This window comes from Oenanthe melanoleuca, chromosome 8 (assembly GCF_029582105.1).
Source record: "Oenanthe melanoleuca isolate GR-GAL-2019-014 chromosome 8, OMel1.0, whole genome shotgun sequence".
NCBI lineage: Eukaryota > Metazoa > Chordata > Aves > Passeriformes > Muscicapidae > Oenanthe > Oenanthe melanoleuca.
Window position 1 is genome coordinate 26,231,858 of NC_079342.1, and position 25,626 is coordinate 26,257,483.

At 49.4% G+C, this 25,626-nt stretch overlaps 1 protein-coding gene across 1 annotated transcript in view; it reads right to left on the minus strand.

The window, feature by feature from the left end:
• Positions 1-16,832, minus strand: part of PRRX1 (paired related homeobox 1) — a 36,510-nt gene extending 19,678 nt beyond the window's left edge. Inside the window, exon 1 of the mRNA XM_056497973.1 lies at positions 16,315-16,832. Within this exon, the coding sequence (XP_056353948.1) occupies positions 16,315-16,555 (241 nt within the window). The 5' untranslated portion in view covers positions 16,556-16,832. The remainder of the gene's footprint in view (positions 1-16,314) is intronic.
• Between the last annotated feature and the right edge of the window lie 8,794 nt (positions 16,833-25,626).

Here is a 25,626-nt window from a genome sequence, read left to right on the forward strand (position 1 = left end):
CCTGGAGTCCTCTAGGGGAAAAAAAAAAAAAAGCCTTTTAAAGTGACTCTCCTTACACAGCGACTGGCAGGGACACCAAGCCAACATCATCAAATGAGTGTCCCGGAATCCTGTTTTATTTCCCAACATCTGACGGGAAGGAGTGCATCAACCCGCTGTCATCTGCTGCCACGGCTCATTCCTGCCCAAAGCACCAACCACTCCCAGCTCAGACACTGCTCCTGCTCCCAGCACAGAGTTTAAGTGCCCCCTGATCAACAGAGACACTTTCCTGAATCAAAAGCAACAGGAAGAAAACCCCAAGTCTCCACACAAAGTCGTATTTCAACCAAATCGGGTCCCAGCATTAGAAGAATTACAGGAGCTGGAGATGAAAATCTCCTTTTAAGCTGGAAAACTCATCCCCGATGAAGGATGGATGAGTTACTAAAACAAATATTGCATTTCGTGCTGGCTAACAGGACTCTGCTCAGGGGAGCTAAAGTACTCCCAAAGATTATCATTTATGCACAGCTGACTTCAAGTCCTCTTGCTTGCTGAGCCCAGGCTGTGATACAACCTGCAGATTTCTCCCAAAAACTTATTCTGCTGTTTCTCAGCTGCTCTGGCATTTGTTTCTCAGTTCCTCTGGCAGTTTTATGGAATCTACCACTTGGGCACAGAGATAAATAACAAAATACCAAACTCTGGGGATAAAATACCAAACTCTCAGTCCTGGGCATGGGTTATACCCTCTCCTGGTTACCTGCCAGCCTATGGCCAAAATCAGGTGTCCCATCCTCACTGCCTGCCTTGGGAGCCCATGGCCACCCCAATCACAGATCTGCCCTATAGCTCCACCAGCACTGGCTGAAACAGGCCTGGCTGCCCCAAAACAACACCAAATCCCTCAGACAGCTTTGGGGAGTCCCACTGGGCAGCCCTGGCTACTGAGGACCAGCCATTCTCACTTTCACCTACTCCCCACACTTGCAGTTTTCACACAGAAAGTGCTTTGACTTCCCTCAAATCATTAGAGGGAATAAAGAAATAGAGGAAATAAGGAAATAAATGTCAAAGGCTTGAAACCAAAACACTTCAAAAGCTGCTGATAGTGACCAAAGAAGTTACAGGAAGGGAAATGCCTCCTGTTTGCTAAAGCAGAGATGCTGCTCCCAAGCCATTAAGTCTCCTGCTGTGGGTCTTGCCTTTAAACTCCAAAATAAAATAAAAGAGGGAAGAGCTGTTGGAAAACCCCATCAAAGATCTGCTCCTCTCTCCTTGCTCCCTGTGCTGGCTGAGCCTTGCTCAAAGCCCAGCTTGAGTGAAGCGAGTCGAGGACGAGCCTCGGTCCTTTGAAGCAGCCACAACAGAGAGAGCATCCTCTCCTCAGGGATGTGCACACGGGGCTGGCCTGGCCACCAGGACAGCAAAGCCAGCCCAAAATGTGTGGCAAGCAGCAGAGAGGAGAAGAAGCCATGGGCAGAGCTCACAGCAGCCTCCAAATGGGCGTTCAGAAAAGAGACTGCATCCCCAAATCCCAAATCCCTCAAGGTGCCTGCCAGAAGGGCAGCCCAGCTTGCCCAGCTGGTTTCAACTGGCTTACCAGAAGAAACAAGCTCTTTGCCTCCGATCTCCTGGCAGTTTTTGAGGATCTGGCCAATTTCAACCACGTTTTGACCATTTGAACAGGAATTGTGAAGATGATTCAGCTGCTGTTAGATTTGTGAAAACCTGGTGGCTTGGTAAAAGGAAAGAGGATTATTAATGCCAGCAGCAAAGAGCAAGCTTTTAGAAGACAGAAGAACCCTGTCTCACACTGCTGCTCTAACAAAACAAAGGAAGATCCCAGCAGAGCTCAGCCCAGGTCTCTGCATGGGCATCCCTGGAGGAGCACAGTGGCAGGAGCAGCATTGCCACCCACTGCCACCTTCACACAACCCCCCTCACCTTCCTGGTAAAACCAGAGCTGCAAGAGCTGACTGAGCACACCAAGCTTCAGATTTTGGTGATTTTTAGTTATTAATCGTGGAGAAAGCAGAGATGGAGAGGACAGGGAGTGCAGCATCAATTGTACCTGTAGGGAGGGAATTCAGCCCCTGCTCCTGGGGAATGCTGGCCACCCCACCCCGGCTATCCGTGCTCCATTCCCCCTGCCACAGATCTTCCTGTGGGCTTGGACCAGTAGATGGCACCAGAATAACAGGAAAGCCCCTCTGCATCTCCCCAGATCACCGGCAGCAGCATCCCTTCCTTCCCCCAGCACACAGGGCACAAGCACTGGCACCAGAGCTTTCAGCTCTATTTTAAAGTCCTGTTTAGAGCTCACCTCTTTGGGGCTTTGAAAAGCTCTACCACACAAAAGAGATTTCAAACTAAGAGACACCCTGCCTTTTTGAGGCTTATAAAACATCTTTTTTTTTATTTTCTCCTGCAACTTAGATGCTGATTTCAAATGAAACACAGAAACGAAGTATTTACCCAAAGCATCTGCTTCCTCCATAATTGCTTTAATTTGGAGAAGGCTTTCCCTATTCAGCCAGAACTGACAGACATTCTCTGCCTGTTGCATTTGAACAGGATCTGTGTTTCTTGATGTAGAAGCAATTCACTTGAGAAGTGCCAGGCTGTATTTTCAGGTAGGAAGGTTCCCTTCTCTCTGGCTCTAGTGACTGTCAGCACTGTTAGAGGAAAGACCAGTGCTGCCTCCCCAGCAGCTTCTGCTGTCAGCTCATGGCAACATCCCTGACCCCAGTGGGTTGAGCATCATCTCAACTCCCTCAAAACAAGCAATAGGACTGGCTCAGGTCAGGGTGGGCATTTTCCCCACCTCTTTTGCACACCAGGTGAGCAAGAATTTTTCTCTCTACAAAGAAGATGTCCCAAAACAGAATTACCAGCCAGTGCACATCCTGCAGCAAAATCCATCACAGAGTTAAGGATGATCCTATTCCCATTCCTGCCTTGTGGGACCTCCTGCTCACCCAGGTGAAATTCTGAAATGCTTTCAGAAGGAGCTGGGCAGAGATGATGCTGGTCTCCAGGGATGGCTCTGCAGCACAGACAGGATTCTCCCAGTCCTTCTCTCAGCTGTGACAAGATGTACATGGGCACTACATGGTGACCCCAAACACCCAGAGATGCAGAACAGCTCTGCCTGGGGCAGGTTTTGTGCTTTAGGGAGGCACCAGGATTGATCCAGCAGCTTGAATCCTGCCTGGAGGATCTGGGACAGAGACCACCTGACTTTTCCCACTTTTCAGACCGAGTTTTGAACACAGCTCAGCCCAGCAAGGTTTCCAAAGCAGTTTGATTATTTTGATCTCTTCCCCACATCCCCGTTATTCATCATCCCGAGTGTCATTCCTCCAAACCAAACCTCTTGCCAAACCATTTCTCGGCACATTTTTTACTCAATGTCCCTTCTAGGAACAGAGCACATTTGGAAACCTCCATGGCTCCACACTCCCTGTCCACAAACACTGAGCATTGCTGCTGGAAAATCGACCCAGCAAGGTGGAGAAAGGCTCCCACTGCCATGCCAAATTGCCCATTTCCCAATATTTTTCCCAGAAATCCTTGGAATTTTGGTCGATTTGGGGTGTTTTAGTACAGATTTCAGGACTTTTATGGCTATCTTTAATACAATTTTGGGAGTTTTTTGGCCATTTCAAGTCAGATTTCCCCTGGATGTTTTTCACACCTGTTTTCCTGTTTCTTTGGGATTTTTTTGTTTCTTTTTTTTCCTTAGAAATCCTTGGAATCTCATTGGATTTTGGGGCCATTTTGGGGGTTTTTAGTGCTCATTTTAGGAATATTTTAGCCATTTTCAGTGTGATTTTTGGGCCATTTTTGCGTTTCTTAATGCAATTTTTTAGGGATTTTTCTGGGTTTTTTTTAGGCTGATTTTTTTTCTGACGTTTTTCCCAGAAAGCCTTGGAATTTTGGCAGATTTGGGATATTTCAGTGCAGATTTTGGGTGTCTGATTTATGACTTTTTCAGGGCATTTGGGGTTGTTTTTTTTTTTGGATATTTGGATATGCTCAGTGGTGGAGCAGAGAACCAGCCACGAGGGCTTTGTTTTATGAACCTTGCTGGAAGAGCTGCCCTTCTCCAGCTCCTTGGGCATTCCTGCTTTAGCAGCTCTCTCCCAACCCTGCAAACCCTTCCCTTGGTGCCACCTCTGATCCCCCCAGGCAGCTCACCCACCACTTCAGAGATGCTCTGTCCCACAAGGATGCTGAGCACGTTTATCCCTCTTCCCACCACTGATTACATTTGCAGCTCTCCCTGTTTTCCTCATTTTACCCCAAGCTGGCAGGGTTGCAGTTACAGGAGACACTGCTCACTCAGAGCCTCAACCTGGCCAGAAATAGCAGAAATCACAGACAGAAATCACACACAACAGCCTGCTGCCCTCAGGGCTGCAATAAACTCCAAAGAGGTCCTGAAACACAAAAGAATATTGGGCTATTCCCATGGCTGATGTTTGCCCTTCACAGCTCTGCAGAGGCTTTCCTACCTCAATTCTGGGATTTTGGAGAGGGCATTGTCCCATAAACAATAGCAGCTGGTTCATAAAAGGGCCTGAGTTATGGTCAGAGATGAGGACATTGCTTTCCTGTTGTGTTTCTCGCTGTGTTTTGGTACAAACCTGTAAACAGACTCGTACCAAGTGGATCTGTGCTCCCCATCTGGCCCTGTGCTCTGATTTCCTGGCAGGAACATCCCTGACATGGGATTGTGCAGCACATCCTCTGTCCCCTGGCCAGAGCCGAGCTCTTCAGTTTCTGGGAGAGCCTCAGCCACAGCTTTTCACCCACTTACCCCACCAGTGAGACCAATAATTCATGGCTGACAAAAGCTGCTCTTCCAAAAGGCCTTCCAGACATTCATGGATGCAGCAGCCAGCGCTCTCCTTTGGAGTTATTTCTAGTGATAGCACAGCATCTCACAGCTAAAAAATGCATTTCCTACCTCCTTTGAATGCATGTCTGGCTTTTGCTCCCAGCACTGGCTCTCATTCCACCTTTCTGATGAGTTAAAGGCGGGGGGAGAAAGACTTCTACCTAGAAAGTGGCAGAAATGTGGATTCCAATCCATCACCTCAAGTGTCTGGAAGAGCCCTTGCCACTGTGTGGCCCTAAAGGGACAGTGATACATCACAAAATCTAAAGTGCTCACCATAGCTGTAGCACAAAGGAGAACAGGCATCAAAAAGCAAGAAAACCAGGATCAGCCCCCAGCTCCACAGAGAGTTCTTCAACCCTCCCAGAACAAGCAGCCCCTCCACTTGCTGGCTGCAACCTCCTGCAGCCATTGGCTCTCTCTGCTCAGAGGAACGTGTAAAAATACATAAAAGCAAAGATGGACCTGCCCACATTGATGAAGGGCAGCTTTCTGGGGTGGTTTTCCTGCTGATCACATCCTGGTTTTCCTTTTCCATCATTCCACCCAGTGACTGTGACCCTTCCCCATCCACATGCTCAACGGGTGCCTCCTGCCCCACAGGCATCCCAGCTGAACACAGCACAGAGACTTGCCTGCAATGGGGAGAAAATTCAAAGGCAGCCTGAATGACCAGCCAGATAAAAGTCAGGATTAAACAAGTTCCCACTAAAGTCACACAGCCACTGAAACTTGGGAGGATTCCCTTCCCAAGGTAGGATGAGCTCTGCACTGTTCATTCCTTGACACGTTTGTCCCCATCAGATCTGTGACTGAAGTCTCAATGAGGTTTCCTCCCACAGAAATCTCTTCCAAGGTTGCCTTATCCTCTCTAGACCTGGGAGGATTTCCCTACTGTCTCACTTACATCTGCAAGGGCAGTAGGTGGGCTTGGAAATCAGTTTGTAATTGAGCCTGATGTGTTGGGTTGATGTGACCAGAAATGTGCATTCTGTCCCCATCTGCTGAGCCAGGTGGGGCAGTGACCCTGATCTCCTGGCACATATTATCTGCTCATGGGCCAGCTTTAAACCAGCTGGGGCAATCATCTTTATCTTTCCCACAGCCCATCCTCCCTCCAGGAAGATATCATCTGCTGCTGGCCCATTCAGTCCCACTGCATGACTGATAAAATTCCATCATCCCACTGGGAGATGCTCCAGCCAGGGGAGCAGCCAAGCCTTTCCTACCCAGATAAAAACTGAGATTTTGGACACCAAGGGACCTTCTTTCCACTGCATTCCAGAGGAAAGCCAGACCTTTCCACATCATCCCTGCACCTTCAGAGGAAAACTGCACCTTCTCCAGGAGCACTGCTCCAGCTGAACCACATCTGCCACTGCAGGAGGATGCAGCCACCATTGGATGGGACTGTGCCAACACCCTGAATGACTGACGGGTGTCAGCTTGGATTCTGACTCTGGCAGGGGTTGAGATTGTTCTTTGTAATACTGTATTTCTATTTTAATTTTCCTGGTAAAGAACTGTTATTCCTAATTCCCATATCTTTGCCTGAGAGCCCCTTATTTTCAAAATTATAATAATTTGGAGGGAGGGGGTTTCCATTGTCCATTTCAAAGAGAAGCTCCTGCCTTTATTGGCAGACACTTGTCCTTCAAACCAGGACACCTGAGTACCTCTTCTTTCCTTCTAAGTTGGAGCTGGAGCTCTCTTTACCTCTTCCCTGGACTCTTTTTGACTCAGTTTGCACCTTCTTGACACACAGTTTGCCCAAACAGAGCCCACGGACAGCAGCACAGCGAGAGGATGCCCCACAAACAAGGCAAAGCTTTGGGACATGCTGGGGGTGAAAAACATCTGCCTCTCATAAAGATGTGGCGTTTTGCATTGAGCAGAAGAGCTGGTCCAAGGCCAGAGAAGCAGATTTCCAAAAGCCATGGATGCACAGCGCTCCAACAGAGTCTCTTTGCTCCCTCGACACAGCAGATCCCGTGCTGCCCTCCTCGCCAGGGCACCACACAGAAACTCTGCGCTGTGATGTGGGGAAATCTCCGTGATCTCACCAGAGGAGCACGGGCAGCCTCTTCCCCCAGCAAGCCAAGCTCCTCCACTGGGAATCTGTGGTGGAGACGAGCCGGATCCGCGCAGGGCTCCCGCGGGGCAGCGGCTCTGCCGCAGCTGCAGGGCTTGGCTGGTGCCAGGGCGCTGAGCAGGAGGGCTAGCACCAAAATAGGCCATTAGTGAGCAACGTGGGGTTCTGCATTCTTCTCCAGGCCCTGCATTTTCCTAACGGGAATGCCTCAGAAAAGCCAGTGCGGGGGGGAAAGAGGAATTTACAGTTCCCTTCCAAAAACCAGTCTTTGTTTGTTTGATCGTTTTTTTAAATGATCGAGTAACTTGTGAATACGTTTTCTGATGATTCCCACATCCTCCCAGCTGGAGAACGGCTCATGAACAGACTCCAAGCTCTGTAAATGAGCTTGTTAGTCATAAGTCTTCAAACAGGCTTGATAAACAACTTTCAGCCTGCAGGATATTCATCAACCATTCTGTCTGCCTGGTCTCCTGACACTAATTTATTATTTACAGTGAGAGATCCCTCTCCTAAATCACAGGTGATTGTTTCTTTTTACTGATTAGTTGATTTAAAAAAAATAAAAAATGAGGAGAAACAATGAAAAACAAATCACAAACAAGCATAGTGCTGCAAGCACTTATTCCTGAGCAGTCCTCCTAGTTTCCATGACACGTATCAGAAGTTTTCCAAATGAAACAAACTGTAAGTAACGATCTTTTTTGGCCAAACATTCAAGAGCAGGCTACAGCCAAGAAAAAGAGTGTGACCATCCCAACCATCCCAACTGGGAATTCCACTGCCTGCCACCAAACACTCCAGGGACCTTCCAGCTGATCAGCACATGCTGCTCCTTGCATCCTTTGGGCTTGTGGAGAGCTCAGGCACCTCAAGATGTTCAGCAGATTCACATCCATGTGCAAAAATCTGTCCCTCAAAACTGTTCTAGCCCATGGGTGGGTTCACACAGCATGGGGTGCACTCAGGTGGGTTCCCTGCAGGAACAAACCTTGCTGAGGTTGCTGCAGATCATGGGAGGGGATATTCTCAATGCTAACTCCACAAAGACAAGCAGATGAAATAGCAGTTTGCTGGGGATGGAGCAGAAGGAGGAGAATTGCTGTTTATGCCAAGTTCTTACACAACACATATAGCCAGAAAATTCCAAAGCCCCTAATTCGGGCCAAGGGTTATATTGGTAGGAAAACTGAGGCATGGCAAGGGGATCCTGGTCAAGTAATGGCAGTGAGTATGGAGAAAAACAGACCTCAGGATCCTGTGGCCAACACACAAAGGTGTATTTGAGCAACTAAAGATAGGCTGGGTCATCTGCTCTGATGTTTGGAAGAAGAAAAGCCCTTCTGCTCCAACTGAGATTTTGGGTGCAAGCTTTTTCTGCTCCCAGCACTAGCACACACCTGACCCTGAAAACCTGCCCAGGGTTCTCCCAAGTGGTTTTTTTCCTCTCTCTCAGTGTGAGATCACCAACACATTTGCTTGGAGAAGCTCAGGCACTCAGCACTGGACAGGCAGTGCTACCAGCCTGTGCCCACTGCCAGCCTTCCCAGGGACACAGCCTGGTCTCCAGCTTTCTCCAGCACTGCCAGCACAGGAACCATCCCCCAGCTCTGCTGGATGCACAGAGCTCTGCTCTGTGCCCTCCAGCCCGGGTAAAGGCAGGCTGCAGGCAGGACGAGCAGCGCTGCAAGGTGGGGAGTGCTGAAACGCTTTTTCGGAAACCAGCCCAGGCCTGCTGGGGACAGGAGCTGCCTGCAGAGCCACCAGCAAGGCCAGCCCTGTGCAGCAGCAGGCCCAGAGCATTAACACTCTGTTTTCACTGTTACACTCAAGCTCTTTTCCCTTTTAAGTCCAATCCATCCCCACAGAGCCCCGGCGCGGCTGAGCTGACACGGGGAGAAGTGACAGCTCTTTGAAAGCTGCAAGAATCCCTTTTTTTTTTTTTTTTTTTTAAACAAATGTGGATCATATTAGCGACACTTCCAAAAAAAGAAGATGATTTCCAGAGGCACTGAGCAGGTCTGAAGGGCCTTGAGTGGCTGCAGCTCAGCCCAGCTCTCCCACCACTCACTCAGCAGCCACGAGCAGCAAACCCAGAGCAAACAGAGTGCTCCTGCTCCAGCACCTACTCTGAGGGGGCTGGAAGCTGCTGGGATGCTGCCTTCTTGCTCCATCCTTGCTTTGATCCCAGTGCCCTGCTGCTCCCATTCTCCTTTTCCAAGTTTACCCACTCAGCAGCTGCTGCTGGCAATTCCCTCTTTCCCCAAGCTGGCAGGACCTTTGATTTTGCTTTGGTCAAGAAGGCCACAGGAGAAGTTCATCTGCTGGTGGGCTCAGAGCAGGAAGCAGTGTCCCCAGGTTCCTGATGAGCTCCAGCTCTTGGTGCAAAAGCAGTTTTGCTGCCTGAGCAGCTCATCAAGACGTGGAGAGGGTCCCAGCCAGACCTGGAGCGTCTCTCTGGACGTTTGCCCTGCCCAGCAGTCTTGCTGACTGGCTGGAGTTTCTCCTGTAGGAAAATTTCTCTAGCCAGAATGGGGGAAAAAATTTGGGTGGAATATGAACTGGATGCTGCAATAGGATGTAGTGATTTGTTAAGAGCTTAGCTGGCTCCCTTTGCCTCTCATCTAACCTTCCCTTCCAGGAACACGAGGCACCAGGATGTCCTGGGCTGCCACCCCAAGGCAAACGTTCACTTCACACGGGCACGTATGAAATCCAGACTGTCTGGGACAGTGCTTTAAACAGTGCTGTAACCTCTTCTCGGCCTCTGGAGGTGAGAGAGGAGCCCAGAAAGCTCTGTAAGCTGAAATAGATGCTCCCTGGCTTGCTCATCAGGCCTCTCTTGGCCTTCCCAGGCTCATCCCTGCTGATGCCAGGCTTTCCACTGCTCCCTTCCCTTCTCAACCAGAACCCTCCAGACATCCTCTCTTGAAAGGAACACCTCTTTGAGTGATGCCTCCAAAGTGCCAGCACACAGCATCTTCCAGAGATCAGCTGGGCCCAGCAGGAATTGTGCAGGAAAGGAAACACAGGAAGAAAAAGGAATAAAATTGATGGAATCCATCCCTGTGAGGATGGGGAAGCCCAGAGAAGCTGTGGCTGCCCCTGGATCCTGGAAGTGTCCAAGGCCAGGCTGGATGGGGCTTGGAGCAACCTGGGACAGTGGAAGGTGTTTGGGTTAGAACTGGGTGATCTTTAAGGCCCTTCCAACCCAAACCATTGTGGAATTCCATTAAACCAATCACAGCCAAAAAGCCACTGAGGAGCTCTGGGAGCTGTGCTGGCCCTGGACAATGGGAAAACTGTCCCAACACAGGGTGACAAAGGACAAATCCCAACACTGCAGGGCTGGTGGCACCTGCATGTACAGGTGTGAGTTTCCATTGACACAATCTGTACCACAGAGCCTCTGCAGGGATCTCCAGTGGGAAGAGGATGGATTCCTGCTGCATCTCCCCCTCAGGAGGAGGCACTGCTGCCATCCTCCACACCCTCCAGAATGCCATAAAACCCTCTGGGATTTCACCCCTCCTTTGAGCTGCCTGCTCTCCCACCAGAAGACATTTCTGAAGATATTTCTCACATGCAGCGATCAAAAAACAGGTTCTTCTTGGAGGAACCAGACTAAAAACCTGCTCCACCACCCAAGCAGAAGCTGAAGCCTTTCTGCACCCTGCATATAAAGCCAAGAGGGCACTTCAAACATCAGCTCCTCCAGCCAGCCTGTGATGATTTTCACTTCAAATCCCCATAATCCACCCCAAAAGCCAAACCTCCTTTAGGAAAGGCGAGCAGGGTGGGGAACCAGCAGGGCAGTGATTCATCCTCCCCAGAAACAGAGGCCCAAGTCTGGAATACTGTGACACTTGGTAAATATTCGTGATGTACTTCATTATGCAACAGAGGCCCAGCAGGAACACAGCTCCCTCAGGGCTACTTAATATGGGTTTCAAAAACGATTAAATATATCATAAACAACTCACAACCAGGAATAAACACCTATAATCCCATCAAATCATTCTGCTGATGTCAAAAACCATGGGAGTCAACTCGGTTACCGGGGGGAAAAAAATAAAAATACACCCTTGAAGGAATTACAGTCCTGTAATTCTGTGTCTGCCTTGTCAAAGACTCAACTTTCCCATCCCCTCCTGCTTATGCTCTGTCCATGCTCTTGCTCTTTCCCTTTCAGGCTTCCTCACATCACAGATTCTGATGCATTCTGCACTTATGAAGAAGAGAGGCAGAAGGACCGAGCTCCTGACTGCAGACAGCAGAACCCGCACAAAAATACTCCAAATACTGGCCAAAAAAAAAAAAAAAAAGAAGTTTTTTGCATGATTCAAGGCTGCTGGTCAAGTCTTCAAACACTAATACTCATCAACTGGCACACACATAAGTGGTCCATTGAAATAGCATGCAATGACTCGTGTGAGTAAGGCCTGCACAAATTAACCCTGAGATAATATTTTCCCATGCAATCACTGCTTTATACATCATCAAAAAGATGGAAAATAGACCAGCTAGCGGTGGAAACTCAGTGCAGATGACAGAAAGCTGATGTTCATTAAAAGTGTTCGAGCACTTTAGAGCAAACCTTTCGGTTTTATGAGAGATTTCAAAATCTAATTTTCATGGAAATGTTTTCATTACGTTAAGGGGGGAAGGAGGGAAAGTAAAAACCTTCGGCAAAATCTTTTTCAAATTAAGAACTTGGAAGGTCTGAGTGGATGGATTGAAAACACAAATACCATCAGCAAATTATGAGACCATGAGAACCAGGAAGCAAAAGTGATTATGATCAAAAAAAGTGAAATTCACAAACAAACAGAAGTTTCTTTTCACCTGTCAAAAGGCAAAGCACTCACAGACAGAGCCAGCCTCGAAATTCGCACGGCTCTTCCTTCTTTGTTAATAACAATACCTTGACCACTTTCATTTATTTCTTTGTGCTCTTTTTTTTTTTAAGACTCCAGATATGTTGCAGAGTCACATTTCCATCTTCTGTCTTTGTCCAGAAGGTGCAGAAATTTACATAAAAAAACCTTTTCCCACTTCAAACTGCAGGATTCAGATACGTCAGAAAAATATCTGACACTGCGACACTCGCTGCGATAGCCACGCATCCGCCAGCCTGAGGCCAAAACTGGATAGAAATGCCCAAGGAACATAAATGGAAAGGAGTTAATCAAACTTCTAACAACTGCTGGGTGTTAGTTATCTGTTACTCAACCTTTAGCCAAGCAAACTCTTTCCGAAGCCTGGAGGACACGCGCGGTAAAACCGGCGCGCGCGAAGGTTTTTCCGGCGAGGAGCCGCGATTTTCACGCGGATCATTTACAACAAGCGCCTTAAAAACAAGAATAGCCTGATCCTCGCTTTTCCTAAGAAAAGCCTGCAGAGTTTTCTTTTCTAAGAGGCCTGGAGAGCCTTTCTGGAGGAGGATTTGCTGCTGTCCGGATTCCCCGGCTCATCCCGGTGTAACCTGTGGACACCAGCACCAGCTGCTGCCCCAAGACTCTCTGTTCATCAGCAGGACAAGACAGGAGGAAAATTCCCAGATTTAATCCATTTTCCCCTCCTCTATCTATTGGTTGTACATCCCCTGTCTATGGACTCAGCATCTTCTGGGAATAAGGGCTGTGATTTATTAACAAATGAGATGCTCAATACTTCAAGATAAAGTTCACAGACAAAACCCTGCAGTTGTCCTAGGCTCTTCTTCTTGTCTTCATCCTCAGCCCAAGGAATTGCTTTCCACATTTTCAAGCAGAGGCAGAGCTTTTCCACCTCCTTTTTTTTTTTATATATAATTTTGTGAAGGATGGGGAGGCACAGGAGCACAGACAATTCAGTACTTAGACACACTCTTTCACTCCTGCAGCAACCTCAAGTGTTCTGATTAAAAAGAGGCAATTAAGGCACAATGAGCAGCCATGTGGGAGCAGACCCAAAGTCCTTCAGCTCAGGATCCTGTTTCAGCCAGCCAGGAACAGCAGTCAGAGGGTTTAAGCCCAGGCAGCAAGGGAGAGATCTCTGCCCCAGCTCATCCTTCCAGTCTGTGACTCGCAGCTCCCTGAGCTGGATGCTGTCTCCAAACCCTGCTGCAGTGAGCAGCCATCCTCATCCTCCCTGAATCTGTCAGTCCTTTCTTGAAATAACACCTATTTCTGCCTGAGCAGGCAAGGTGAGCAGAGGAACTCACCTTTTCCCAGCAGGATTTCTGAGATTTCCTTGACAAGGAGCAGCAGTACTGAGAGGTCACAATACTCACTGGGACAAAAAATCATGGGGGGACTCAGGCAGTCTGTGCTCAGCTTTAATTGTGAATCAGCTTGATATAATCTGTCAGCCCCCTGAGCGCCAGCACTTTTATACTGAAGAGAGATTAAAGTACAGCAATAACCCCAAAACACAGAACTTGAGCATGTAATGAACATGGTTTATTCGCTCCTTACAAAAGAAATCCCAGCGTAACAATTTTTCTTTTGCTGTTCGTGCTTTCTCCACACCATTTTATGAGCCATCAACAGAGTCTCAAACCAACCAAACAAAAAAAAAAAATTAAAAAGAAGCAGAAGTCAAAAATTCCCATCTGAAAAAAAAAAAAAAACAATCATTGAGAATTACCCCAGAGCCCACAGGCAACTGACAGGTTTCTGTCACCCTCAAAGGGCACAAAAGCAAAGGGAGCTCACTGCCTTTTTTTAGGAAGCTTGGGGGACCTGCATTTTCATCCCGGGATTAGCCAAAGTTGTGCTACCACAGCAAGAGTCGGTTTTATCTTTATATGTTATTTTGTGACAAATTGGAGCTGGGATTGCAAAGCCTTCCCAGCAAAGCAGCAGAGGGAAGGAGGTTTGCCCTGATTTTTATCAGCTTTTAGGGTAAGGTGCTCAGAGCCGGGAGTTGAACTGAAGTTGGGGAGAACTGACAGCTGGGCAGCACTGCTGAAAACTCAGCTCCTTAACCCAGGGACACCTCTCCCTGGAAATATTACAGTCACAGCTACTCCCAGAAATGGTTTTTTCTTCTTAAGAAGAGAAACGTTTTATCCTGAATCTCTCTCAAATGAAACAGTGGTGAAATATTTCCTTCAAATCTCAAATAAAATCTTTTGTCATTTCTGCATCAAACTACTTGTCTTAATTTTTGTTGATAAAACCGGCACAAATAATTTGGTTTTTCACTTCAGTTTGGGTCAGAAATCAGTGGCAGATTAGCTGATTTTCTTTCAGGCTGGAAGAACATTTTTAGTATCCTCGAGAAATCCACAATTTCTTCAAACAGCTTTTACCTTTTCTCACTTAAAAACGGAGAGAGTGCAACTAAGCCCTGTGTTAGGTTTTCCACTGAACCAGCTCTCATTTTTCACCGAGAAAAGCTCCTACCTCTGCTGAATTTCCTAGCTCCAGCACAGTCCTTTTCCTGCATGGACTGCACAACATGCAGCAGGTAGAGAAACTGAGGCACGGAGCCTCCCGGGATGTGCTAAATGCACTCATGGGAGAGCCAGAAAGCCCAGATGACAGTTCTGCCCAATAAACCTGGGAGAATTTATTCCTCCCCCTCCCTTTTTACTATTTTTTTTTTTTTTTTTTTTTTTGTCATTGCTTACTTTAGAATACTTCTAAAACTTTCTAACTCACCGCAACGGTATTAAAGCTTTTACAGCATTCAGAGAATTTATAAATTATTTGAGGCTGTAGTTTTGTCCCTGCTCAGCAGTGCTGGCTAGAAAACAAACTCTTAGACTGCTTTTTTTCGGGCTTCTTTTCATGCTCTCAAGAACAAGGTGAGTATTGGTGAAATGCAGTTTTTCCCCTTTTCCACGCTGACCGAGCTTGCAGTTGGCAAGGGGCAACATCAGGAGTAAATCGGAGAAAATGAGGAATAAATCCAAATAAAATATGATCAACTAAATTGGGTACAGAGCAGAAGTAAAAAAAAAAAAAAAGTTGTCTGCATTTGATATATTGGGAATTCTCCAGCGGCTCAAGGAGCTGAATCGGGGGCAGCCGCAATCATCGTTTTCCTCACTGAAATACACACCTTTAGAGCCAGAAATTGCGGTTTTTCGGGTGCTGGGAAGGGAAATCTTTTGAAGCCGTGTCCCAGCGGCTCTCGGGGGGCAGAGGAGCCGCGCTCCGCTCCCGGCCGCGCTCCTGGAGGATGCTCCCCGCCGGGAACGCATCCGGCCGCGCCGAGCTCGGGCATCCCACGGGCGCTTCTGCGAGCAGCGGCTGCTTTTGGGAAGGCTTCCCCCTTCCCCAGCTCGCTCTCCTTCGGAATACCACGAAAAACCACGTCGGATCCACGGGGGAAAGAGGGTCGGAGGCGGCTCCCAGGAGGGGGAAAAAAGCCAAACACAACAAAAAAACCAAACCAACAAAAAAAAAATCGGAAAGCGAACGAAAATTGCAAGTGGTGTTTTCGTTCGTTTCTCGTTTCGTTTCGTTGGGTTTTTTTTCCCCCCCGTTTTTCGCGGGGAGCTCCCTCGGAAGCGCGCCCGTGTCCGCAGCCGCGGGCAGCCCGGATCCCCACGGAACTGCCGGCCGGGGAAAGAATTATTCGATCAGAGAGCGGTAAAAGCGGGGTTAGTGACCCTGCACACCCCGCTCAGCCTTCCTGACAGCGCTGCCCTTGGAACACAACACGCGGCGCTCGGAAAACGCCGCGCAAGCCGGCGGGCTGCTGGCTCACGGCTGCTCCGATTCCCGAGCTCGGGCTCTTCAGGAATTCCGACACGGGCATCCCTGTCCTGTCCTGTCCACAGCGCTGGGACCGGGGAGAGCCGCGGCTCGGGGCACAGGGAATGTGCGGCTCCGCTTGGGAGCCCTCGGGCTGACTGCGAGGACATCGGACAATGGTGCGGAGCCCATCCTGATCCCTGAGCAGCCTCCCGGGGCCCCGCAAAACAGGGCGCTGCTGCCCGCTCCGACGGGCGGAGGGATGGATAAATGGATGGATGGAGGGATGGAGGGATGGATGGATGGATGCCCCGTCCAGCCAAGCGCCGTTCTCAGCCCACCCCGGCAAAGAATGGACGAGCCCGATCCTGCTCCGCTTCTGCTCCCCGGGATGTTCCCGGATCCCTACAGCACGCTGGAGCCACGGCACGGGACCCGACGGGAGCGGAGCGAAGGACAGCTCGCCCTTTTCCCGGGAAAAAAACACGGATTTCCACGAAGGGCGGCTCAGGGAGCTGGGGATGCGGGCTGGACGCACCAGCGGAGCGCCCTCGGAGCCGGAGAGATGGACGGGATGGAAAGGAAAGGATGGAAGGGGTGGAAAGGATGGAAGGAAGGGGTGGAAAGGATGCCCCCGCACTTACTGTCCTGCTGCGGGGTGTCGCTGCCGCTGGTCAGCCCGGGGGACTCCAACAAGCTCCGGCCGGGCTCGCCGCCTCCCTCCTCCGCCTGGGCGGCCACCATGTCACCCGCCTCCTCCAGGTCCAGCAGGTGACTCACGGAGAAGTTCTTCTTGGCTTGTAAATTGTCCAGGCCGGCGGGGCCGTCGAGGCGGGCGGGCAGCAGGGCCTGTCTGTCCATGGCGTGGGCATAGCCGGACGCCATGGTGGCGAGCGGGGCTTCTGCGCCCTGGCCCCCCGCGGCCCCCCAGCCCTTCCAGGGGGGAATGCGACAGGAGCGCGGCGCGGGACCCGAGCAGCGCAGGGCAAGCCGGAGGGCAGCGCGTTTAAAACATGCCGGAGGGGAGAGGCGGCCGGCTCGGGGCGCCGGGAGCTGCCGCCGGCCGGGAGGCGCAGGGCGGCTGTGGGGCGGCTGTGCCCCGTCCCTCCGCCCCCGCTGCCGCCGGCTCCGCTCCCTCCGCCCCTGCGCTGCCCTCCCCTCCCCTCCGAGCCGCACTTCAAACGGCGGGGGCGGCTCCGGAGCGCTCCGGGCACCCGCGGCAGGGAGGGAGGGAGGGAGGGAGGAGCGCGGGGGACGTGGCAGAGGGATGGGGATCCTCCGGGGAAAAGCGGGGTGATGGTTAGAACCCCCTCCCGTGCCGGGTTGGTGCTGCACCTGGAGGGTGGGAATAGCCCAAATGAGAAATGCAGATGGAAAGGTGGCCGGGGGTAATGGGAGAGAAAGTGCGAACAGGGGAGAGGGAAAGCAGCGAAAAGTGCAGCGGGGAACTGAGAGAAACGGACCGAAAGGGAGTAAAGTGAAAAGAACAGAAAGGAAGGGAAAAAAACCCCAAAACCCTAGGATGCAAGGGGAGCTCCTCAGGCCAGCAAGCAAAGAGGTGCCCGCAGTGTGTCCTGGTGGCCCTGGGGACAGGGACAGGGAGTGGCCCTCGGACCCTGCCCCAGGACAGCGGGGCCGCAGCCCGGGCCAGGAAAGGTTCCCGGTGGCTGCAGCCGAGCTGCCACAGCCAGCCCAGAATTTCCATCCCCCCTGATCTGGGGAAAGAACATTTGATGCCATCAAAGGGCTCCAGATTGAAAACAGATGTGCTTCCCCGAGCCTCTCCATGCATTTAATTAAGGCACAGGCATGGAGGAGACATTTTCATCATTAGTTTGCTTTCAGGGCACCCCCCCCCCCACCTCTGGTCCCAGTTTACCCTTTGCAGTCTCAAAAACCCAAATGAGCAGGGCAGGGCTCAGTTTGGGGGGCTGGGGGTAGACAAAGCTGGTGGGTACTGGGTGGAAAGGCCAAAAAAAAACCCCAAAAAAACCAACTTTGGGGCAAGTCATGCATGTGCACAGAAGCTTGTGGGTGTGCATACACCCAGAGTGCTGTGTGTGCAGCACAGAATGACTTTTTCTGCATCTGAAGGAGGATTTTGTGATGTCCTGTGGTGTATGTCCACTTGCTGGATGGGGAGGGAGTTGTGTCTTCACATGGGTGTGCAAGGCTGTGTCTGGCTGGCTTTGGTGAACTGGCATCTTGTACCCTGGCTCTCCAGGTTCAGGCAAGGCAGGGTGGCTCACCTGTACACACCCTGATCATGAAATTCTCTTTTCTCTGCCTTTCCCAAGTATCTGGCTGCTGCCTCCTGCCTCGATGAGCTGGGTTTACCCTCTTTCTCCCTGATCTGCTTCCAATGGATGTCATAGCTGGCTTTCCTGAGTGGGTGCTGCAGAGGCCCAGCCATAAACTTCCCTTTCCATGGCAGTGGGATCTGCTCTTAGCCTTGGGGGTGTCAGCAGGAGCCACAGAAACCAGACCAAGAGGTCTCTGTGCCACCTTCAGCAATGCCCTCGCTCACATCCCTGATGAGATCTCCCCATGTCCTTCAATGCTCTCCCCCAGCCCTGGGTTTGGGGATGCAGCTCCAATTTCCCCTGGGAGGAGAAGCACCCAGCTCCAAAGGGCTTTATCTTGAAGTGAGTCCCCTCACATGCAGCACCCACAGGCTAAATTCCAATACAGGGTGCCTGATTCACACTCTGAACGTGACCTGAACCCCTCCTGCAACATGATGGATTTGTCACTGGGTGGGAGGGACAAGCTGAGTCCAAGGGGAGCTCTGACCACTCTGTCTGTCCCAAAAGGAGGGAGGCTGGAGCAGTGGGTGGCCTTCAAGGCTGCACAGAGCACTACAGGGCTGCAGTTCATCCCTCAATTATCTGTTAGGAACAGACAGGCCCTATGCCAAGGCACACCTACCACGTGGAAATGAGTGCAGCAGGAACCTCCTGGGCTCTGACAGGGACAGTGCCTGTGCTGCCACCTTTATGATGCTCATCCTCAGCATCAAACCCAGCAGAGGTGATGGGATACCCCAGTTCTGGCAATCCTGAGGCTGGGAAGGACTCCCATGCCCCAGATGGCCCATGGCAGCAAAGGCAGGCACCCTTTTAACATCCCACAGGCCATCCAGAAGTTGACCAGACATTTATTTCCTACCTCACCACTGCTCTGGTGTCAAGCTGGTAGCTCCCCTTCCTCCCCATCCCACTTTTCCTCCCCATTGTGCACCTGCCTGGAAGCTGCTCCCAGTCTCACTCCTCCCTCTCCCAGCTGTCCAGCAAATGGTTGCCTTCTGCTCACACTCCCTGCAGGGCAGGAGCCTCTGAGCTACTTCCACCAAGGGAAAAGAAGAAAAAACCCAAAAGTCCTGAAGCAGCCAGAAGTCTGCCAGGTAAAGCACCCACAGCTGGAAGGCCCAGCCTCACACACAGCCAGTTTAACCCTTCCTGCTCCCAAAGTGGTTGTCATTTTGAAGGACATCTGTGAGACTCACCAGCTGGAGCCTTGCCTCAAAACCTCCCTCCCCTATGCTGTGATCATGTCCAACACTGGGAGAAAGTGAAGCAGAAACCACAAACTCCCCTATTTTCCCTTCCCTAGTTGCATTTCAAGAAGGGGAACCCCAAATATCTGCATCTCTGCAGATGACCAGCACATTTTGCTTCTGCTTTCTTTTTCCCATAGAAAATCACAAGCACCCCACAGTGCCAGTGAGAAAGTCCCTAAATGGAGTGTATTTTTGATTCTTGAAGTTTCCCATGAAGTCCAGCACTGGCAGCTCCTGTGGTTCCCAGCTCCAACATGTGGGCTGCCCAAGTATGTTATAAACCCTTAGAAACATTCTCTTCACATCTGTGTGAACAGCAGCTTTGTAGCACCACAGTCTCTGTGACATTTTTCAGGTACAACAAACAGGACCTGAGGGGCTCATGTGCCTTTATCAGCACAGATTGCTGTTTCATGCCTTCTTTCAGGCACCCTAAGTAACTTTTCTTCCACTTGAGTTTGAATAAAAGAAACCAGGAAGAAGAACCTGTGATACCCAGGTGTGTGTCCTCAGCTGGCTGACCCTATCATGGCACTCAGGTGAAGAAGAATTTTGCTCAGTGAAGGAAAGTCCTTTGGGTCTCCCCGACTTCATTTTCATTTTTGATCTGCCAAATGTGTTTCATCCTAGAAATTAAAGGGGAAAAAAAATAATGCAGGGGGGCAGTGAGGAGCAGGAGCTGACAGCCAGAGCCTGTAGGCTGTAGGAAACCTGACCAAAATGCACACACCATCTATTCCTGCTCTGTGCCAGGTGCTCAGCTATCTGAAGACATGCTGAATGCCCTCCAGCTTGGGTCTCTTGAGGGTCTGGATGGGTGCAAGCAGTTCAGATTGGTGATTCAGAGGGCAGGAGGGCACAGATGATGTTTATTCCTCTCCTAGGGCCATGGCAGCTTTGGAGAGGGAGTGCTCCAACAAACCTTCACCCCTTTGCACTCCAAAGCATCAGCCACAGCTCCTCAGGGGAAAGCTGAGTGGTTCAGAGCATCTCTCTGCCTCTGGCTCTTCTCAGCCTGCATCCAGAATGTCCCATGAGGGACAATGTCCCATGCCCTGCCCAGCCCAGTTAGGGCCCCACTGCTGGAGTCCTGCAGTGCTGTGGAGCCAAACCAGGATTCTTTCACCCTGAAAAGTTTTCCCCCAGCCATCCCATCCTGCTGGTTCACTTTCATGCCTGGCCTCAAGGCCTCCTGCACCCCAGCCAGGGCTGGATAAGATCTGTGTGGAGCTGGAGACAGGCAGCACCTGCAGGAACACGTGTGTGCATCTCACATCCCTTTACAGCTGTGAGGGAGGGAGATTTTGGGGTTCTGTGCACATATTGGGGTCTGCAAAAAGACCTGTCCCCCACAAACTCCTGCTACACTCTTGCACCAAGCCTCCCTTTTTTCTTTCCTCCCCACACTGAGGTGAGTTATTACATCTGTGGGGATCAGGTAGTCTACAGTCCTTCCAAGCTGTAAACTCAACATCAGGGTTTCTTTTAATCCCAAACATCTTGATGTCATCTGGAAATGCCATGAGCAGTTTATAATTAAGGTTTAGCATGCAGATTAATACCAGCAGCTCCAGGGTGAACAGACCATCAGAGCCTAATCAAAGCTTAAATGGGGCAGCAATTTAGCACTGAGATTTATTATTCCTCTGCACAATATTTTGAACCAGAGGCTGAGTTCACATCACACACAATCATTCCTGGAAGTGCTAGCACATCTCCAGTCAGAGCAAGGTGCCTTGTTACTGGTTCGTGGGGGTGATAAATACTTGGCTCTGGGAACTTCTTTAGGAATATTGCAGCAGTGACACTGTACAAGATTTAGAGCCTGAGGCAGGAGAACACTTGCACACATGCTCCAGCCCCATGTGGATGGTGGGGCAAGGCCATGTATTGTATTTTATTTTTTTTTTGCTGTGCACCAGGTGTAATAAGGGAGATGCCCCAGGATAGCAGGTGAGGCTGCCTTTTTTTCTTTTTTTTTTGCCATCTCCCCTGGCCATGTGTGGGGGAGGAAGGATGGAAAGCAGGGGCAGCTGGGTTGGAGTTTTCACTAACAGGGCTCCAACCTGCCTTGCTCAGGCTGGGCTGGAGCCTTTCCCTTGCCTTGTCATTTGTGAAACACAAGTGGAGGAGGGGGCTGAGAGAGGGGGAATTTGTTTATCACTTTAGATTTGTTTATCAGCTTTTAGATTCCAAGACAGAGCTTCCACAGCTGTCACCTAGTTTCAGCAGGGATGGCAGGCACATTCACCAGCTGCCAATGGCAAGGACTGCTTTTCTAGCTCATTTTTCCATAATCTTTCCCCCAATTGGGAGAGGGGCTATGAGGAATGTCCTGATCTCTTGCCTGGCTGGTTGTGGATCTGAACTAGAGTTCAGCTCTTCCCTCCTTTGGCTTTGCTCCTGCCAGGGATGCCATGGGGCTGTCAGCCCTGCCTCAGGTGGAGGGACATCTGTCACACACTGTGGCCTCTCAAGACAACCCAGAATTGTGGGTTCCACCAGGAAACCACAGAAGCATCAGCACAAACACCTCCTCACCAGTTTTGCTGTGAGCCATGTGAGCACAGTCAATAGAAAGAGATGGGACTTTATTTTTCTTACATAGAAAACTTGAATCTTTATTGTATAGCTTATATTTTTATAGGAATATTAGAAGGCACTGTGTTAAGCCTAATTGGTTAACAGTATGCTGATGTTTAGTTTGTTGGTTGGTAAATGGTTTGTGTGTATGTTTATTTTTCTTTTTAAGTTTGGATAGTTTACATGTCTTGTTTATTGATTTTTATGGCATAGATTTTTTGTTTTTGCAGGTGCAACTTATTAATCTTATAAGAATAGACTGTTATGTAAATTGATTTTTATTTTCATAATTTTTTAATGGCAACATAATAGATTAGTTGTTAGCTGTACTTAGTTGAAGTAGCAGGTTCAAGCCATGATTTTATGAGTCTTTCCTTGGTAAGATTTTTATCTATATGCAACAGTCCTGCAGGTGGATGATGCCTGTGATTATTGCTCCAGCCCTTTGGAGGACTTCAGTGGATTTAAGGTAAGAAACCAAGCTGTGGCACTTTTGGGTTGCCAATCCCCCGTGACAGTGACCTGGTGGCACTGGGACAGGCAGCAGGAGCTGGCCAGGCTAAAGGAGGGCTAAGCTTCGTGTTGGCAAGGGCTCAGACTGGAGCTGGCTCCAGAGCTGGCTGCCTAAGGAGCCCTGGGTTTGGATAAGCCAGTCGTTTAACCGGGGTTTTATTACCAGGCAGGGGAACAAAAGCACTCAGAGGTCACCCGGGAACTTTAATCAGCACCGAGGGTCATTGGATAGCAGGACAGGAGGGAGGAGGGCAGGGCCCAGGGCATGCAAATAAATAAATAGATGTATTGAAACCACCTCCTTCCTCCAAGTGATCTCTCTCTCCCCTTCTCCATGTACACACTCTGCTCCTTACAATCAGACCTGCAAATGGCCCTAATTTTCCTCAGCAGAAAGTCCAGGATCTCCTGCAAATTGAACTAAGAAGTTTATCCACAAGGTTTGGTTGGGTTTTTTATTTTAAATCCCTTGCTGCTGGAGATGAAAGTTCAGTCTGCTGGACTGCTCTTGGGCTGGGTATCAGATATCCCTAACCCTGGAGAGAGAAAACGTCCCACCAGCTTCTCTCCCCTGCAGGAAAGGAAAAAAAAATCCCCACCACCTCCCATAATCAGAGTCTGGGCAGACAAATTGGCACCACTCTTTTCTCCCTCCAGCCCCCCTTTCTGGAAGAGGACTAACCCCTCGGAGCACAGTCACAACTCACAAATATTTGTGGGTATTATATTGCAAGAGGGAAAAAAAAAAATCCAAAGGAAGGTAACTGTTAAAAGCTTAGTCCCTCTCCCATGGAAAGCAGCTTTATGCACGTCCATAAATCTCCTTTGTAAGTGGCCATTAAAATTGCGTCTTGTTTAATTTTATTTTTTTTTTTAAATCTCGTTTAAACACTTTTTCTCATCTTGCAAACGAATGATGTCATTGGCAGGCCCAGTAATGAACTGAAAAAAAAAAAAAATTTAAAAATCAACTTTCTAATGTTTTTTGGGGGCTCTCTCTAAATGCAAACCCTTCAAAACCAGTTTGCTAATCCAGCCAAATACTTAAGCACGTGCTTAACAACCAACTTGTGTTTAAGTGCCTTGCTCCCACATCTGTCCACACTCATCTCTGTGCACAAATGATGTGCCTGAAAGGGGGAGAGGGGTGAAGCTGTGGCAGGGTGAGAGTCCCTGGCTGCTGAGCACCAGCAATACAACAGGACAGAGACCCCACAGCAGCTGCACAGGACAAGATCCTCACTTTGGTTGAAAGGCTCCTTGCTGGCTACTTCTGTTGTTTGGGTTTGGTGTGTGGCTGGAGGTTTTAGGTTTATTTTATTTTTTTTATTTATTTTTTTTTTTTAGATTTTTTTTTTTGGAAGCTGTTTTAACGAAGTGGGAGCAAAACCAAATAGCAGGCTGAGCAAACGGGGAAAAATAAATGTGAAATGAATAATTGGTGTGGTTTTAATTAAAAAGTGGTTAACTGTTTCGGGGTGAAGAGCATGGGTTTGGGTTGACACCATCTGAACCCTGGAAGGAGCACGTTAAGCTGTTCACCATACTGCGGGTTAAGAAAATGGGAAATAAATACATCCCAGCCCCTTGGAAAACTAAACCATCTTTAGGGCTCAGCTGTAAACTTTCTTCAGCAATTTATTAGAGTTCCAGAAAACACTTGTTGAGTAGCCTTGGCCTGTAATAAATATCAGTCCTTGTTTGTTTGTTTTTGTAATGGGAACAAAACCACATCTTTTTCTTTCTCAAGTGGATAATTTAATTACATGGCAAGAAACACATTCATTGTCCAAAATACCCAGAGAAGATTGCCACGAAACTCACAGTTCAGTGGTGAGAGGAGGAGGGCAGAGCCAACTGATACCAGAACTGGTTTCAGGGAAGGTTTCTGTGATGGCACATCCACTTTTGCTGGAGCTGACACTGGGGCTGTCATTACAAGCAGGAGACTGCAGGGCACTTCTTACCCCACATGGAGCACCAGAAGGGAAAGGCAGAGGGATCCAGAGGGAATGAGGGACAGGGAAGGGAAGGGACCTGTCTGGGCCACACAGAGGGTCTGAGGTGGCAGCACGGGTGAACTGATCCATCTGTTCTCCTGCACTCCCTCAAGCCTAGCTCTGGTCTGAAAATACCAATGTTTTCTTCTAGAGGCTGAAAGACTTGAACATTTCTTGCTCTGCAGGTTGTTACCCCTTCCGTGGAGACTTGTCCTGGCCTTGGTGGTAGAAGGCAGAGAGTGATCCCAAGAATGTCTGGAGGTGACAGCCTGTGAGATTAGGGAGTGCTTGGGAGCATCCAGACCCTCTGTGTCCCCAGTACTCTTTCCCAGGGATAGCCTGGCAATTGTGGTCAGAATCCAGGAATCACATGGTTGCAGACAGGCAGACCCTCACTCCTCTGAACTCGTCTTGAGGGGCACAATTAACAAGCTGAAGTGATTAAAGCCACATTCAGCTCTGGGATAGGAGAGCCAGATGCAGCCAGGTGACTCCTCCAAAGGAGCTGGTTACCTGATTTGTAGCAAATCAAGTAGAAATCAGCCATTGCTGTCCTCACAGCTCTGCCGTGCTGTTAAACAGCCAAACCCTCTTCTCTTACATGTCTTTGAGGGAGATGAAATCCATATGGCCAGAGAGTGAGCACAGGCCAGGGATGGAAGGAAGGACAGAAACACCATTTCTTCAGGACACAAGACAATGGAAACGTTTCCACTGATTCCAACAGGTTCTGAGTCAGCGGCTGCAACCAATTTTCCTCCTAAATGGAGTTCCATGTGTCTGAAAGAGCTCACTGGTGCTGGAATTTGTTACAGAACAAACCTGTATTTTATTACTCTGCTCCCTGATTCCCAGCGTTTCTCCCTGTAAATTCCTTGGTCAGCCATTTCTGGGCTTTGGGCTTCGCTTCTGGGAAATGCTTCCTTTCCAAATCCAACCTTTTCCATGGAACAGACAGGGAATTCTCCCCTCTCTGCTCCCAGGTTTCACTTTGCTTTGCTGGGAACTTGTGCCTTCAGGTCCATCAGGAAAGAGGTGGCTCTGTGTGCAGAGGTGAGGAAATCAAGCTCATCAGTCCTGAAATCTTCTATACTTTACAGGTTGCCTCTGAAACGTAGATATTTGGGCAAAAGTTGAGCAAAGCTGGTTTCTAGCAGAAATTTTCTGTTTGCTGCATCTCTTAAAACAGAAGAGGTTTTGCCCTCTGTGGCAAGAATCTTCAAAGATTTTTCTATTTCCTTCTTTCATTAAATCAAAACAAAAATTGGCAAAATGGACTTTTTTCCTTTTCATCAAAGGTT